General features: G+C 37.7%; 1 protein-coding gene across 3 annotated transcripts; it reads left to right on the top strand.

Moving 5' to 3' along the window:
• The first annotated feature begins 3,836 nt into the window (after nt 1–3,836).
• On the top strand, nt 3,837–17,332 carry LOC133853704 (uncharacterized). Of its 3 annotated transcripts, none has more exons than XM_062289708.1 (6): nt 3,837–4,060; nt 4,796–4,857; nt 5,008–6,117; nt 6,286–6,514; nt 14,801–14,883; nt 17,001–17,332. In XM_062289708.1, the coding sequence occupies exons 3-6, from the start codon at nt 5,050–5,052 to the stop codon at nt 17,091–17,093; spliced, it is 1,473 nt and encodes a 490-aa protein (XP_062145692.1). In that variant the 5' UTR covers nt 3,837–4,060; nt 4,796–4,857; nt 5,008–5,049; the 3' UTR covers nt 17,094–17,332. The 3 variants fall into 3 exon arrangements, with proteins under 3 accessions (XP_062145692.1, XP_062145690.1, XP_062145691.1); XM_062289706.1 differs by having other exon boundaries at nt 6,283–6,514; XM_062289707.1 differs by lacking the exon at nt 3,837–4,060 and adding an exon at nt 4,121–4,568 and having other exon boundaries at nt 6,283–6,514.
• The last annotated feature ends 1,082 nt before the right edge of the window (nt 17,333–18,414 follow it).

The following is an 18,414-nucleotide window of genomic DNA, read 5'->3' as shown; positions in this document are numbered from 1 at the left end:
TAAAAAGTCCACTAATAATCTGTTACCCGATTTACTCGACCGACAATTACTGATTTATCTGATTTTTTCGAATTACCCAAAAATTTTGAAAATATTCTTTCACGGAAAAAATTCGGGTAATTACCCGATTTACTCGATTATTTCGGTTGGAAATCGGTGAAGGGGTTTCTGACACCGACTTACCCGATACCCAAGCCTATTTGGAGGGCTGAATGAAATCTGCTTCCAGTAACTCAGTGAACTGTTTTTGCAGCTCCACCAACTCTTTTGGAGACATCCTATATGGAACCCAGGTAGGAGGTGTAGCGCCAGGCAATAACTCTATCTTGTGATTAGCAACACGCGTGGGGGGAAGAGTTTTTGGCAGCCCAAAGGGCATGGCATCTTCAAATTCTTCCAACAACTCCACCACCTTCTCTAGGACATCATCAATATCCTTCTCCTTGAATTCTCTCAAGGCAACCAAGTATATGACCTCCCCTCTTCTCAAACCATCTTTTAGTTGCATGGCTGAGAGGACACCATTCTTATTGCTACTATCTCCAGTGGGCAATTCCTTCTTGATTGCTCTCACAAGGTTGCTTCTCATCCATAATTAACAACCCACCAAGGAAAGGCATAGGTACTGCCTTGGCTAATACAAAAAACATATTGCCAAATCTGACATCAAAATCATCAAGAGGGACTACCAGAAATGTTACCTTTCCAAACCATTCCCCATTTTTCAAGGAGACAGCATGAGCAATACCAATCACAGGTTGTAATTCTGAATTTACTACCCTCAACCGATTAGGGCAGTTGCTCACTTTCAACCCCAACACATCCACCATATGGGCAGCCACGAAATTTGAGTAGCACCAGTATCCAGCATGGCAGAAGAGCTCTTGGAGTTGGCTTATATGAGAACATACATCAGCTGACTAGATGCTTCAGCTTTGAGGGCAAGGGCATTTAACTAAATTTGGAGGGGGTTCATTCTAACCTGAGTGTCACCATCTGCACTCTTCTGCTCCACTGCTACAGTGGAAATGACATTCAATTTCTCATTCTTGGGGCAATCCTTTGCCCTGTGAGGACCATTGCAAATGAAACAACCGTTGTTTTTCTTGTTGGGTTGCTTCTTAGCAGCCTTGCCTTTGCCCTTGAAATTCGGTCTGCCCTTGAATAAGGGCTTCTTCCCATCACCTTGTTTCTTATTGCCTTTGGACTTAGGCTTCTGTTGTTCCCCATCCACCAAGCTATTAGCAACAGCCATGGCAGTAGGAATATCGCGAACTCCCTGCCTTCTAAGTTCAACCTGAGCCCACATCTGCAACCCAGTCATGAAGTTATATAGCTTATCTGCCTCTGACATATCCTTGATATCCAGCATCAAAGAACTAAAATGCTTCACATATTCTCGAACTGAAATGGTGTGCTTCAGCTTCTTCAAATAATCCCTAGCAACCCAAGCAGTGTTGCAAGGAAGGAATTGATCCTTCAACTCCTTGCGTAGTGCTTCCCATGACAGCACCTTAGGTCTTCTTGAGTCCGCCACCATAGCTCTGCATCATTAGTAAGATACATGGTGGTGATAGTAACATGTTCTGTTTCTAGAATATGAGCAGCTTGAAAATACTGCTCCATATCCCACAGAAAATTTTCCAGTCCTTGGCATTCCTGGTAACCTTGAAAGGCTTTGGTTCAGGAACCTTAAGCCTGATGGGTGCCTCCCCACCCATAGGAATTCCACTAAGATCCCTATTGAGAACATTCATTTCGGCCTCCATGCGGGCTGAGAATCCTTTCAAGTCATCGCGCAATGACACTGTTTCTTCACATATACTTTCCATTCCGTGAGCAGCATGTTCCTTAGCTCTTTCTTCCATCCGTTGCATGAACTCAGCGGAGTGTTGATCAAGGGTCGCTTTTAGGGATGTGACCTGTTCACAAAGAGTGGAGGAAGAAAACCCCTCCACAGGAACGCCCAACAGCGCCTCTAACTTCGCCACCCTTTCTCGCAAGTCTTGTGTCGAACCACCAGCCATAATCTTAACTTGGCTATGATATTAGTTGTCACGGGCATAATTTTTCTCTTACTTGCAAGCACAACTCAGCCACGTGATGGCCCTAAGCACTTCTCAAGCAGCCAATAACACCAACTGAGGTTAGGGAAGGATATTCACAGCTCAACACACAACTTTTATGGGGCAACACCCATAACCTTTACATTCTCTATCAATTTGAATGTACACAGGAATGACAAGGGCTCTTATAACGCACCCAAGTCGGACAGCCACCAAGGCTTACAATAGGAACACAAAATATAAGCTCTCAAGCACTCAGTGTTTCCTAGCCAGCAACTCTCATACAAGACTCACCCAACCCCTTTTTTTAAAGCTCCATCTTCTCTTTTTATAGGCAACCAACAAGTCTCAGCTTTGGCAGTGTGGGTAGCAACCTGGCCTTTGCCTACACCATTTTGTAGCAAGTTCAAATCTCCTGCAACTCATTACTGTGTAGCTCAATAGTGTTAGCCACCTGCAATCAGCCCCTACAACCTTGCCACATGTCCTCAGCACCTAGGCCAATTTGAATTGCACCAACTGCCTGCTTTGCTTCCCCAGCCATCATTCAGCATCAGCCAACCAAGTTCGCCTAACCACATGAGCACTATTTGAATTCGTCCAACCGCCATGCAGCTCATCATAAACACTCAAACAAGGGAAGGGCAATGCCACCATGTGGCCACTGCCTGCAGCAACCAAGGGACCACCAACAACAAAGGAACCAGAGGGCTTTGGCCAAGCCACAACCCACACAACATCCATGCCCACAGGGTCAAGCACTTTGACAGTGCTTGGGCCAACACAAATTGAATTTGTCAAACTTTCCAGAAACACAAATCCAACCCAAGACATGTCTCCCTCATGCCTAGGCATGGTGGCAAGCAAGGTTGTAAGGCATCCCCCTTGCTGCCACCATTACATCCATGTCACGATTGTGAAACATATGGCTACTTGGCAATTTTAATTGGTTTGACATAGACTTTTGTTAATTTTATGGACATAAGATGGAGAGAGGGACCATCTACATTTTTAGTTTATATCGAGCTACCATCTATAATACAAAATAAAATTGTTATTAGAAAAAATAATGTCGGTAAACCACAAGGGAGTCAAAGACATTTAACCTAAATAAAAAATCCATGTGAAATCACATGTATTTTATATATGCATAGAAATTTTCTACAAATTGGGTTGAAATAAATTCTTTCAATCCAATTCCTTACATTTTATTTTTTTTATTTTTAATGCTACTAAAAAAGAAAAATACTATACCTCTTTCTAGAGTCATTCTGGATGACGTAGATTTAATTTTTTTGCTTAAAAAATTGTATTTCGTAGGTCCCCTTTTGAGATAATTTTTTATTTATTTATATTAAATCCATGTAATCCATAAAGACACTAGAAGAATGCTAGAAACCTAGAAGGAGCTCTAACATTTCTCAATAAAAAAATATGTGTTCTTTATGTGACACGTGTCACTTTTAAAGGTTTGAGTATAAAAGTTTGGAGAAATGATTCTACATCACATTACCCTACATCAATCCTACATCAGGACACATAGGGTGTGAGACCTATGCATGTGAGTTGGATCCCACACTCTATGTGTCCTAGTGTAGGATTGATGTAGGGCAATGTGATGTAAGAATAACACATTCCAAAAGTTTTTGTCCTTTATATATATTATAAAGGGTTGATTGGTTGCACAACAGTTGTACATACACAAGTCTTTTCTCTATATTATATATTAGTTTAATATATTAGATTGAAAGAAATTTTTCCCACCCACTTTCGTCTCAAGAAACTGTCTGTGCAAAAAAATAAAATTAACCCTAGTTGTGTTCCGATCATGCAACCAAGCGCAGAGTCGCCGGAATATTCTTAAAGCGGCGAGAACGCTAAACTGAGTAGATTGAACAGAATCAAGTCATTATTGACCGATTTGAGGCTCAAGAAGGCTTGCTCGGCCCTTTCTGATCTGCTTGCCTTCGCCGGATTCCGGCGAAACCTGGCCGGTAAATCGTGGATCTTTGACTTGTTTTGACCCGCTTAGATTTCGCTTTTTCGCTTTTGTTTTTACTTAATCTAACCATACCGGTATGGAATCGAGCCTGTTTTTACAAGATTTGATGTCCATTTTCCTTGAATTGTCTTAATTTGGTTGGAATTTAAGAGATAGCGTAGTTAGGGTTAGGTTGGAGTGGTGCTGTGCAATCTATGCGGAGAGTCTATAGATCATTTACTCCTTCATTGTGGGGTTGCAACAGAGTTGTGGAGTGCAATTTTCCAGTTGTTTGGCGTTGCTTGGATTATGCCTCGCAAGGTAAGCGATTTGTTGGGAAGTTGGAGGGGGCAATTGGGCAATCGTAATGCTTTGAACATATGGGAGGTTGGCTTCTTTTTGTTTGATGTGGTGTCTTTGGAGAGAGTGGAACGTAAGGAGCTTTGACGATCGTGAGAATGAATTGTTAGAATTTAAGAAGATGATGCTACACACCATGTATATATGGAGAGTGCCGAGTGGTATGGAATAGCGTGCCTGTTTCTATTTTTTTTGAGTTCCTAGAATTATGTTCTTTCTCTATGATTTAGGGGTTCTCTTGTACACTCCTTATATGCTAGGGTTGCGCTTGGAATGAATATACATTGCTTATAAAAAAAGTTTGATTTATTGGATATTAGAGTCTCATTATTAGTCCTTATAATTGGTGCTGTTTCTTATTAGGCCATCCTGTTATGTTTTGCTCTAGGTTCTGAAGCTCCTGCTGGTGGGCCTAGTGTTACTTTATTTGTTGCATTTTGTGCTCTTGAGGTAAGTTGAACTTTGCATACAATGCCTTCCTCTTTCCCTTGTTCATATACGCCCCTTGAGATATTTTATTCGTCTAACTTTCTACATACTAATGACTTCATTTTTTTTCTTGAGAATTATAACTTCTATACACTTGTTTTGGAATGGCAGCCTCTGTAGCTACTGAGAAAGCCTTTTTTTTTCCTGGTTCAAATGAGCCGTTTATTCTCAAAGAGATCAGACCACGCTCTTGACATGAGGTCACAAAGGCCATGGAAAAGATCGGTCTTTGGTCATGGCAATTTTGAGCCTGTTTCAAAGAATCCCAAAATGACCTTGAATGACAATTATGAAGATGATCTACTGGTGGATGAGGATTACAAAAAATTGTTGTATGCCTTAGAGAAGTACAGTGAAGAACCAGAGTCTTTGGAGTTGGAAAATATAGAAGAAGAAGAAAATGAAGATGGTCATGATTTGGATCCTCAGTACAGGATGTTCATGGAAAATTTGAGGGAAGATGGGAAATCATATATACTACAAATTTCTGAAGAGGATGTGATGACCTTTTGTATAAAGTACGAAGGGGAGGACAACAGACCATCTGGTGGCAATGGCAACAACCCGGCAACTCCAAGAGAAGAGGATAAGAGTAACTCGGCAACTCCAAGAGGAGAAAATAAAGGAAATTTGGCAACTCCTGTGGAAGATGGGATTGCCCCAACAGCTACAAGAGAAGAAGATAGGAGGAACTCAGCAATTCCAAGAGAAGATATGAAAACCTCGGCTGCTCCAAGTAAAAAAAAAGGGGGAAACTTATTGACTCCAAGAGAAGAAGATAGGGGAAACTCAGCAGCTCGTAGAGAAGAGGACAGGAGGCACTCAGTGAGTCCAAGAGAAAAGGATTGGTGGAATGCTGTGAAGACAGAAGACACACAAAGTCTAGAAGTTCCATGTAGTGAACTAAATATTTTGAAGGAGGTAAAGAGGATGACATCAGACCCCATTAATCATGTATCCCATAGGGCGGATGGGGGTTCCAGTGTAAACTCTGAGAGTTATCAGTTACTTTTGAATCGCCGGAAACTTGAGGATATTGCTGCAGAGTTTTTGACCAAAAGGGGTAGCTCACTTCGAATCTCCCATTCTCCCTCCCCTTGGGACCAATTACTTATAAAAAAAGAAGAAGATATTTTGACCAAAAGGTGTAAACAGCTGAAACGTGACAATAATGATGGTGAAACTTTACTTCATACAAGAAAGTTTGTGACAAACTCAGCTGTATGTATCTATTTTCGCTAAAATTTTGCTTAATTTTCGTATGGTTTTTGTACTATATTGGTTTAGTTATCACTAAATTGGTTTATTTGTCTGTATTTCCTATTGATTTTTTTTTTTTAATTTTTTTTTATGACATTTGCTTGTATTGGTTTGCATATCATTAAGAAGTATGTACATCGCCCATTGCATGGAAAGATATCTATTGGAAGAGGCCATTCTGAGTTTAGGGAGGAACTTATGGACTCTCTTAGAATGCCATATAGCCAGAGGGAGTACGAAAAGTTGTTGCAAGACTTTACTATTCACAAACAAATCCAACGCCATAGAGAATTGCGTGGGGGAATAAAAGCATATGATACAGGTGTTCTTGGCAAATCATATAGCGAGCACTATCCTGGTAAGTAAGATACAAATACTACTAGCTGCATTATGTCTGACTTTTTGTTTGCATTTCATTTGGAATGATTATGGTTTTGATGATATACATGTAAAACACATTCTACCACACTGTTTCCTTTGTTATATTTTATTATTACCAGAATTTTTGACTTTTTGCAAATACAGGCATGTTATATCACATGATTCTGAAGATGACTGGTTTGCTTTTATCCCTAACATGCAAATAATAATAATAATATATATATATATATATATATATATATATATTTTCTTTTTTCTTTTTTCTTATGAGTAATTGGCCTCAAGGGGAGGAGGAAGAAGAGATTCGAAGTAGTGACCACCGTTTCATGAGAAGTGGTCTCCAGCCGATTAAGCTACCCCTTGAGATATAATAATTATAAGAGTAATTCTATTTAGTATACTCATGTACAATTGTCATACAACTGGATGACATGACAGTAAAAATCTGCCATTAGATCAACAATTGTTTTTTTTTTTTTTTAACAAATGCTTATCCAATAGCTGATTTTATTGTCATGTCATGCAGATGTATAGCAATTGTACATGAGTTGACTAAATAACATTATTCTAATAATAATAATAATAATAATAATAATTATTATTATTATTATTATTATTATTATTATTATTATGGTTTTTTTTTGGAAAAATTACATTTAAGTCCCCCAAACCACTAACTCTTGGACTTTGGCCTCCCAAACTACAAAAAAGTGCCAAAAAGACCACATTTGTAGAAACATTCCCATAATACCCTTGCCACGTGTCATTTTTTCAATTAAAAGATAATAAAATTTAAAACAATTTAAAAAACAGAGAAAAATTTAAAATATGAAACAAATAAAAATAAAATAAAGGGGGTGGCCGACTACCCCCGTTTTGGCCAAGGGGGTAGTTCGGCCACCCCCATTTTGCTCATTGGGGGTGGTTGAACCACCTCGGGCCATGGAGGTGGTTCAACCACCCTGAAACAGCCACCCCCTTGGCCAAAATGGGCGTGGCCGGCTACCCCCATATATATATATAATTTTTGGGTTAAGTACCTTTTTGCCTCCTATGGTTTCAAGTTTTTATTTTTTGCCCCATGTGCTTCATTTTTTGTCACAGATAGTACCTGTGCTATAGGAAAAGACGGAGATGGTACATCCGTCAAATTTTCCTTCTAAAACTAACGGTTTTCCACGCCAGCGACACGTGACACTTTAAAACGGGATACCTGTCCCCAGATGCCACGTAAGTTGATACTTCAGTGCTGACGTAGCTGTCACATTTTTTTTAAGGCTTTTTTTAAAAGAAAAGAAAGAAAAAAACGTGGGGGGGCTGAACTACCCCTAAGACCAGTTTTGGGGGTGGCCGAACCACCCCCATGGTCAGCCACCCCCAAGCGCCAAAATGGGGGTGGTTTCGAGCCTTGTGGGTGGCTCGACCACCCCCATTTGGCCTGTGGGTGGTTCGGCCTTTCTTAAGGGCCAAAATTCCCTTTTATTTTATTTATTTATTTTCACTTTGGCCATTAGAGGTGGTTTCTGCCACCCCCATTTTGTCCCTTGGGGTTTGGTTTGACCACCCTCAAGGGCCATGAGGGTGGTTTGGTCACACTCAAAACTGGCTTTGGGGGTGGCTCACAATTTTATTTTATTTTATTTTTAAAAAAGCCTTAATTTTTTTAAAAAACATATGTGGTAGCCACGTCAGCGCTGATGTGGTGACTTACGTAGTATCTGGAGACAAGTGTCGCAATTTTAAGTGTGTTCGTGTCGATGATGTGGAAATCTATTAGTTTTGGACGGAAAAATGGACGGAGGTACTATCTCCATCTTTTCCAATAGCCTAGGTACCATCTATGATAAAAAATAAAGCACAGAGGGAAAAAAAAAATAAAAAAGTAAAACCACATGGGGTTGTAACCTATTTAACCCTTAATTTTTAAATTGTTTTAAATTTTATTATTTTTTAATTAAAAAAATGACATGTGGGAAGGGTATTATCGAAATATTCCGACAAATGAGGTCTTTTTGGCACTTTTTGGTAGTTTGGGAGGCCAGAGTCCAACGGTTGGTAGTTTGGGAGGCTACTTTCAAAACGGTTGGTAGTTTGTGAGGCTTAAATGTAACTTGTTCTCTTTTTATTTTTATATGTATAAGTAATGTATAAGTAATGTATATTCAATCAAAGCGCAGGGGAGCGCAATCTTAATACACATGGAGTATACAAGAGAACCCCTAGAATATAGAAAAAGAAGCACATAATGATAAAGTGTCACACATCATTAAGATTTCCTTCACCTATGTACTTTATAAGCCATGGTGTCTCCTCCTCTTTCAAGGTGTCTTTTGAGAGTGAGTAAGGCCTATAGACTTTTACATGGTATCAAAGTCACATGTTTTTTGCGATGATGGGTCTTTCCATCTCGTTGTTGTCCACGTGTTTGACTATTAGTTGCCACACGTGAGGGGGCAAGTTAAAGTGTCTCACATAGTTAAGATTTCCTTCACCTGGGCACTTTATAAGCCATGGTGTCCCCTCCTCTCTCAAGGCGTCTTTTGAGAATGAGTAAGGCCCATAAACTTTTACACATAACTCCAAAAACTCAGAAAAAATCAGAGACATGGACACTATTCCAGGCCACTTTCCATGTATACATGGATTGTAACATTATCTTCTTTATCTTTAGCAAACCATTCTCATGAGCTTCAAAACTCCTTGCGCTCCGTTCTCGTCAAAGATACCACATTAAACACAAATGAACCAACCTCCAAATTTGCAAAGCATGATGAATTCCCAATTGTTCCCTCCAATTTCCCAACAAATCACTTACCCTTCGAGGCAAAACCTAATCAACACTAAACGGATGATGATGATGATAATTTGATTGATGGAATTAATTCAGTGACTATTGATATGTTAAGTGGTTGGAGAGGCCATTTGAGGAAGATGAGGTTAATAGGACTTTGAAATTATGAATGGGGGATAATTTGCTAGGTCTAGATGGTTTTTCCATTGTCTTTTCTTTTTTACTTGCCTTGTTGCAGTTTGGTGGAGGATGATATTATACAATTATTCTTTGCTTTTCATGGGAATGGAACTTTACAAGAGTTTTGAATCTCTGTTTTTGTCACATTTCGAAAAAGTCGGGATCTTTAGATGTCAATGGTTTCGGGCCCAGCAGCTTGGGCAAATGTGTATTAGCTCTTTGTTTTGGATTTAATAGGACTTTGAAAGATATGAATCAGGGATAGTTTGCTAGGTCTAGATGGTTTTTCCATTGCTTTTTTTTTTTACTTGCCTTTTGATTTGGTGTTGGCAAGTATATCAAAGAAGGTGCTTGGAAAGGATTTGTGAAATTTCGAGAATGCTTGTGTTGGTGAGGGGAATTCTAGAATTAACCATTGTAGCAAATAGTTTTGTATACTATGTAGATCGAAATAAGGTGTTGCATAAGTATTTTGCAAGTTGGGTTTTGGTGGGATTTATGAGTCATCAATTTTTGTTTTTGCATGATGTACGGTGTGAGAAGACTCCTTAGAAGGTCTTATCACTTAAAACTTTTTCGAATTGCAGTGAATAGAGAAGATGTAATAGATAGGCTGCTCTAGTGGGTTGTAGGGTAAAATTGGTGGTAGTCATTAGTTACTTTCCTTAATTTGTTGTATTCAATAGAAGTTTGCAGTGATGGGGGTGATAGGCTGATGTTGTTATCAAATAGCTAAAAGTTGGAGGTCAATATTTACTAATAAGCAGTGACTGGGAATTACATATTAGGATTTTATAGAGAACAAGAATCGGAGTAAAAAATAGGTGGGTAGAGTCACATTTCTCTCCTCTTACCAATACATACATATGTAATAGATGTTTCTTCAGTAGGTATACTTATTGCAACCATGCCATTTAACACTCCCCCTAAAGTTAGAGCATATATGGTGTAGAAATCAAGTGAATTTGACCTAATCAATTGAGAGGCTGATATAAGTTTCTTTCCTCTGAAATCCCCATAATCTGTGTGCAAAAAGCTGATAAGCTCTGTGTGCCCAAAGTAATGCTTAGAAAAAACATATAATCTAGTGATGTTCTAAAAAGCTGACAAGTTGTGTGTCCTGCTCTAGACCAAAGTACTGCTTAGGAACAACATATTATCTAGTGATGTTCTCCACACCACCGTAAATATGGGCTAAGCAATCACAAATAGCCTTAGACTTCGTAGTCGCAGATGCATCAAGGTGGAGCCGATATCAGGCTCCATGCTTTGACTATCTTCTTTCTCCCACTGGGTGAGATCGTCGAGCTTTGGCTTCTCTTTCTCAAGGTGATTAAAGACACCTCTCTCCCACGAAAATGGATCTCAACAGCTCTTCCCCAGTATTTATAAATTTTCTCATTTAACTTTTAACAGAAGTTATGGGGGAATAACTTCGTGCTTAGTAGTCATGATACCTCAAGATAGTCCTAAAGAAGGTAAATCGCCACCAGAAAATCTGAAGCCACAAAATATGAGAAACAGCCAATGCAATCCTACAACCCACCGGAATAGCTACCAAACACACTGGCAATAGCAAATCAGCTCCCCAAACAGTAGAAAAATCGAACCACCCAACAGCCAACAAATCAGAGAACTCAATGTCATTATAAACGTGTACAAACCCACCGGAAGAGCATAAGAAACTTGAGACGGCATATCCATGTCCGTGAACCACCACAGACAGCCGGAGAAAGATCGGGACTGTCCAAAAAAAGAAAAGTCAGGCTGAAAAAACCAGTCGGAGCTTCTACCGGAGAACTGAAAACTCGAGGAAATAGACCCGGGTCGGACTTGTGATTTGGCCTAGTAGGCGGGTTTGGGTTAAAAGGAATTTGGGTCAGACTTGTATGTTGCGTTTGGGCTGGTACCAGGGTTGAAATCAGACTTGGGTATAAGCGGACATGTTTGGGCTGATTGGGTCTCTATGCATATGGGCTAGACGAGGGTTACTATTTGGGCTTATGGGTTACGTTTTAACTAGAACTTGGGTTAAAAATGTGTTTTTTTATATATGGCTGTAATCGAGCCTAGCCAAACCGGCCTTTAGGGTTTCGGGACTGCCTCGTTTTGAGGATGCCTCATCGAGTTGAATTATGAAATATGTATCCAAGCTCGGCTCCCTGGAGGCTTAGCCTAGCTCAAGTTAAGCTATTAAATTTATGAATGTGTGATCTGAGTCGAGTTCAAGCACGAGTTCAGTTAAAAAGTTTGTTCGAGCCTTTATCGGGCAGCTTAGCTCAGTTCGGGCTCATGTATGGTTTTTTTTTTTTTTTGAATTTTTTAAATGTAATAAAAAATGAAAAACTAATATTCATATTTCAAAAAATACAAAATAATTCATTAAGAAAAATTGGCCAATTACAAGAAAATCTAAAACTATACATAAATGAAAAAAATAAAACGCAAAATACAAATAAAAATAAAGAACTTTACATAAATGAATAAAATACAACATAAAATACAAATGAAAACACTATAATCTCCAAGGTTGCCACCTTGTATGCACTAAAAAAAATTTCTTAGATATTTTACTCCTGTATCATTGACTCAAAGTTCTTTGACCTTGATAAACATGTCAATGAAGGTCTAATAAATAATACAAAATTTGTTAAAAAACTATAATAGGGAACAAAGTACATTGCCTCAACTTCTTGAATTAATTACTTGTCCAGATGGATTGTCCAACAAAAAGCCCAAAAATATGATAGAAGTATGACGTATCAGTTCAAAATATAATACCACATATTCAGATTACATAGCTTGTCCTTACAACTTTTTGAATCACGGCAAGACAACTTCTACCACTATTGGTTCGTCATTAGACTTTCTACCAAAAAAAAAAAAAATGTCTTTAAACTTCAAAAAAGAAATAGTTAACGCATTCATATAGTAAAAGTCTCACTTACCGTTATTGCTGATTTTTTCTCAAGTCTGTGATGTGCTCTCACTCAATCTGACCCACATAACAATATTTGCACTATTTCTATTGATAATGATGCCCGATGTGGTTCAATTACCCTACTACCAGCACTAAGCGTATGTTTGATACGCAGAATAGCTCTATTAGGAAAAATTAATAGCTTTTCTTAATAGAATAGTTATTCTGTGTACCAAACGCACCCTTAATGAAGACTCAGAAGCAATAGTGATGATAGGAACTGCTAAACTATCACGCGCCATCTTAGGGTCCGTTTGAGTTTGCGATTTTAAAATGTGTGATTTTAAAATTTGATTTTTAAAAACGCAGTTAAGCTTTTGGTAAAATCGCAGTTTAGCCTTTAAAATTATGCGTTTTAAAAAAAATACCCTCACCTGCAATTTGAAAAAGTAAATTGCCTGCGTTTTCAAATTGCAATTTTTAAAAAACGCAATTCCCAAACAATTCATTTTCTACGATTTGGTTTAAAATTGCGTCTTTTGTCTACGAAATCGCAATCCCAAACGCACCCTTAGACAAGATGCAGTACTTCAATGCATTGAATTTCCACCATGCTAAAGTCTCAAATTGTGTATCAATATATGTTCCATCTGCATCCTTTTCGCCTATGTAAATACTTTCCTCAACATATATCCAAATCCGTTTTAATAGGCCGAACAAAATCAACACTTATGACGTATGAGAGAAAAATTGCTTGACCAGTAGAAACTTAGTACAACAGTACTGATAGAAGAACCCACTTCAAGAATGAGCAGTTTCCTAAGCACTTGTTGCAAAAGGGATGAATTATGAGCGCCTCCACATTCACCTCACGAAGAACGCTGAGAACATATATATTGTTTGTAGAAGCTTCAGGCTTTGGATAAATTCGAGGAAAACAAAAGTTTATCAACTCCATTTTGCATCGTGGATCCAACATAACTGCTATGGCCATCAATAGATTGCAATCTCCCAATACTTCTCAAATTTCTCATTCATTTTAAGTGCCATTGCTTCGATGTATTCATTCATGTCACTACATTTCTTATCCAATATCTCTTTCATTCTCCATACCTCGAGTAGAAACAAATTAGAAGTTGGGTAATCACTTCCAGGTATAATATTGGTCACTTCATTGAAAATTGCCAAAAGCTGACATACATTCTCTACATTCCCTATCATGGTACCTAGGGAACACTTCTCTAAACTCCATTGTAGTCACCAACATCAAGTAAGTGATGTTCCATCGTGTGAGGACATCTGCAATCTCACTAAATAGCCCCAACCGACGCCTCAGATGTCACCAAAAACTTGATACCCTCCCGAACACAATCAATTATGTCCCCAATTTCACCAAGCCTTGTTTGCACCAACAAATTAGTAATATGCGCACGTTGCACATGAGAAAACTGACTCCCAACAGACAAGAGTTTCCTTAGCCTAAGATCATTTTTTAGAATCCTGATGGCAGCGCCATTGACTTTGGACTTATCAAATGTTATTGTAAAAACCTTATCCTCAATGCCCTATTCTACAAAACACTTTAGAAGTGCATCAACAATAATGAAGCCGGTATGGGGAGGCAGTACATTACGGAAATCCAATATTTGTTTCCGAAGAAACCAACCAGAGTCTAGGAAATGGCAAGTCACTACTATATATGAAACTCTTTGGGAAGAGGTCCACATATCTGTAGTGATATTGACCTTGTCAACACCACTCAACATTGTTTTCAGCTTCTTCTTCTTGATCTGGTAGGTAGAGATGCAGTAGTTCTTAACAGTTGTAGGAGAAATTTTTTGCCAGTGTGGCGTGTTTCCCTCATAAACTTATTAAAAAGAGCATGCTCCATAAGCGAAAAGGGATACTAACGGTAAAGGACCATGTGAGAAGCAAGTTCTCGGACTTTCTTATGGTCATAAGTAAAAGTTGGCGCGGTGCGCACACCACCAGTTTCCTTAGGATCAAGGGACATAGTCTTTTGCTTCTATTAGCATCCACATAAGTCAGACACGAAACCAAATGCCTACCAAGAAGCATAAGTAAAAGTTACTTATCAAAAAAAAGAAGCATAAGTAAAAGTTGACATGGTGCTCACATCATTGGTCTCCTTAGGGTCAAGGGACAAAGTCTTTTGCTTCTTGATGCATCATGCCTCTACTATGGGTTGGTAAAATGTAATTTGTCTTTCAATTTGGTTTGTGTTTGGCATTTATCAAAAAAAAAAATTGTTTTTGTGTTTGGCTGATTAGTTTGTAGTGAGTTTAACATTTAAACTTGGTTTGATACTTATTGTGTAGCTCTTATTCCAATAAATGATTCATATTTTGCAGATGTTACTAAGAAGATAGATTTAGTTCGTTTTGATCATCCTAAAGTTTTGAATCTTCTACGTGGATTTTTCTATTGGTTAAAGGTGAGAATCTAATGTATTTGCAAAACCCTCATATATTTGCTTTAATTCTCCTATATCTCATGCTTCTAGTTGATTTTTCTAATGGTTAAAGGTGAGAATCTAATGTATTTGCAAAACCCTCATATATTTGCTTTAATTCTCCTATATCTCATGCTTCTAGTGTATTTTTCTGTTGGTTAATGATATGGATCTTGTATTTGCAAAATCTCTCATATTTGCTTGAATTCTCATCTATCTCAGGCTGCTAGTTTGATACGTTTACTAATGCAGTTAGGATAATCAAATGTAGATTGTCATTTCACTTCAATAAATTTGAAGACTGTCCAAATGCTATGACCAGATTACCTGTCCTTAATTTCAATTCAATAAATAGAAGTACTGACCAAAATCTATGACCTGTTGTTTCTTTTATATATTTATTTCTTTTCTTCTGTGATGAGACCTCCATCTTCTTCTCTTTATAATGTACCTTTTCTTGCAATGTTGTTTTCATAAATTATAATAAGAAAAGTGAAAAGAACAGTTGTTTGACAAAACTAAGGTGGTGGATAGAGCTATTCAGCTCCAATTTTGAAGTATGCAGCTGGTAACTTGTTCAAGTATCTCTTTTGACTCTGCATCTTTACAATGTGAACTTGAAATTCAGGACTGGCAAATCTTATTCTTGTATAGAAATTTGTTCCCTCCATGCCAACCAACCTCTCATCTATCTCTCATATTTAGAGAGGTTGGAGTTTTGACACTGGGATTAGAGGCTAATCAGGGTGTAGGTTCAACTGGTTTTTTAATTTTAATTTTAATTTTTATGTCTTATAATTTAATGCAAGAATGCATGAAATGAGCTAAAATTTTGAGCATATACACCAATGGAATGATTACAAGAAAGCAAACTGATCCATCACATTAAAATGATAGATGCCATCATTTTGTATTCAACTCTAATCTGAACCACTTCTTTTGTGTCCTAAAAGAGTCAAAAAGATGAAAGATAATAATCATAGAGAATTAAAGAAGATATTATTGTTTGAATTCTTGCACTGAATTTCAGAATCATATAGTTTATACTAGTGTGCCTCGATTATCTGTTATACTTACTAAAGTTGGATGATATCAGACTAATTATTGATTTAATGTAAAGGCTTTTGCCTAGATTGCTTTTAAATGCAGGAAGTAACTATTCATGACTTTGAGGATGGTATATTGGAACCCTCTTCCTTTTTTCCCCTCTGGTGGAGTTACCTGCTCTTTAATCTCTTAGATTATGCTTTCCTTGGTCACCCCAAATTTGATTCGCTCTGGTGAATACCCCTTTCTCTTGTGAGGATTTTACTTCTTTCAAGGATGATGTACATTATGTTTATCAAGAATGATATCATTAAACTCATCAAATCCCTCTAACCCGGTTGTGTCTTCACCCAATTCCTTTCCTTCTTTAGAACTTTATGTTTTTTCTTTTTGTCAGATTCCTTCTTTAGACCATCCATATGCCATTTATTCTAGGACCTCGTCATGTTGGCAACAATAAGTTTACCTGATAGAGAATCATGAATATGACCATGGATGGCCAATGAGCAGACGACATTTCTATCTACACTATGAATTCTGATAACAACTAAGCATGATGTGCCTCTCTAAATCCTTAAGCTTGAGGAATCGACTGGTCCTGTAATTACCGGTTGAATGGGGATCAACAATAAATAAGGTGTTTATGCACCAGAGATGTAACTCCTTATTCAACCTGATTTATAAGTGTCCAGTTTTATTAAATCTTTTACTTGCTAGTAAGTTCACCTGGAACATATACTGCATCTCGCACTTAATTGTTTTCGTTTGCATTTTATATATGTTATCATTAAACTATTTCCTTCGACCCAAAGTCAGCTGTTAGAATGATAATTTTGAATCCTCTAGTTCATTGGACTTTGTATTTTGTGTTACTTACTCTTCCATGTCTGCTCCTTATAGATTGTACAAGTTCTAAATACGAATTGTAATCCAAGATATTTCCTTTATAATTGAAAATGTCAGCAACTATTCAATGTTTTTAGATTATGTTCTAATTAGTCTCTTTGTATGCCGATTACCGTAGTCTAATGCATATGATGATATTGTGCCAGAATTTGTCATGCGAAGGATCATTCCGGCCTTGGTTGGATTCGTCATGTCTAAAGGTAGTATGTCAGGATACTTCCTCCACTCAGATAGTGTAATCTATTAGATTAAGGGTTTTGCATGCGCAGAATGTGGTCTGATACATGTGAGAGAGAGAGAGAGAGAGAGAGAGAGAGATCAATGATGTTTTCATGCCATTTTGTACGAAAAATGAACCATGGGAAAACTCACTAGGTAGTACATATTCAACGCATCAACTCGAGTAGCATCTCATCTGTTTTATGAACTCTATGATTTACTAAAATAGGAGAATTAACGGTACAATGGCTTTGAAATATTTTATACACGTGTATGTATATATATATATATATGTATGTATGCATGTACAAACCTCAAGGGGTTGGCTCAAGTGGTAAAAACATTGGTCTTTGTAGTAGTCTTATGAGGTCTAAGGTTTGAATCTCCTTGAGTGCAAACAATTCTTTGAGTCTAGCCTACCGGCAGAGTCGGAGTATTACCCGATCCGTGTGGAGGGGGTGCTTTACACAGGTCTGACGTTTACCTAACATGGATGAGTACACGAAGTAGCCCTGCCTTAGAGGGATTCCTCGTCATCAAAAAAATGTATGTGTGTATGTATACACTAAAGAGATTCACATATTAAAGACTTGACAATATTCATCACTTATTTATTGTTTAGCTTAAACAGAACACTTGACAGATTATTAGGTGCAAATTGCTACTCCTAAAAGTTCAAACGGAGTAAAGTGTAATTAATTGCTGGTTTCAAGCCCCTTTATGTCTCTTTACAAAAGGGTTGCTAACCGATTTAGTTGTTTATGTACATCCCAAGCTCAAAACAAGTTTAATTAGTCCATTAAACAAATTGAGCTTGAACAAAAGTTATAACTCTGTTTGCTAAACGAAATTAGCTCATATGAGTTCGGCTTAGTTTGTATTAGTTCATATAGCTTTATTTTTATTATTTTTCAACTTTGCAATAAGAATAATTTTTTTAAGCATTTAGAAAGATTAAAGAAAATCCACTTTAATATAATTATATAAAGTTTGAATCCTTGTGAATCTATCTATCTATTTATGGGAACTTTGCTAGAGGAAAGAAAAAAATGTTTAAGGGCTCAATTATGTTTGGCAAAATAGAGAGAGAGAGAGAGAGAGAGAGAGAGAGAGAGGGAAATGGAGGAGGAAGATATTATAATATGCTTTTCACATGTTGTGAGTGGGGGGCTCAAATTGGATGGAAGATTGAAATGACATAACAATAACAAAATTTCTAGAAAGATTGATGTCGTTGTTCACATGGTGTGAGTGGGGGCTGATCTTGGGTTTCACCGCGGTTGAAGCTTTGTACACAAAAATACCAATAATACAATGGGTGGAGAATGGAGATGTCCATTT

The sequence above is a fragment of the Alnus glutinosa genome, chromosome 13, assembly GCF_958979055.1.
Source record: "Alnus glutinosa chromosome 13, dhAlnGlut1.1, whole genome shotgun sequence".
Taxonomy (NCBI): domain Eukaryota; kingdom Viridiplantae; phylum Streptophyta; class Magnoliopsida; order Fagales; family Betulaceae; genus Alnus; species Alnus glutinosa.
Note: the sequence above shows the minus strand (reverse complement) of the source record. Positions and strands in the feature narration are given on the sequence as shown.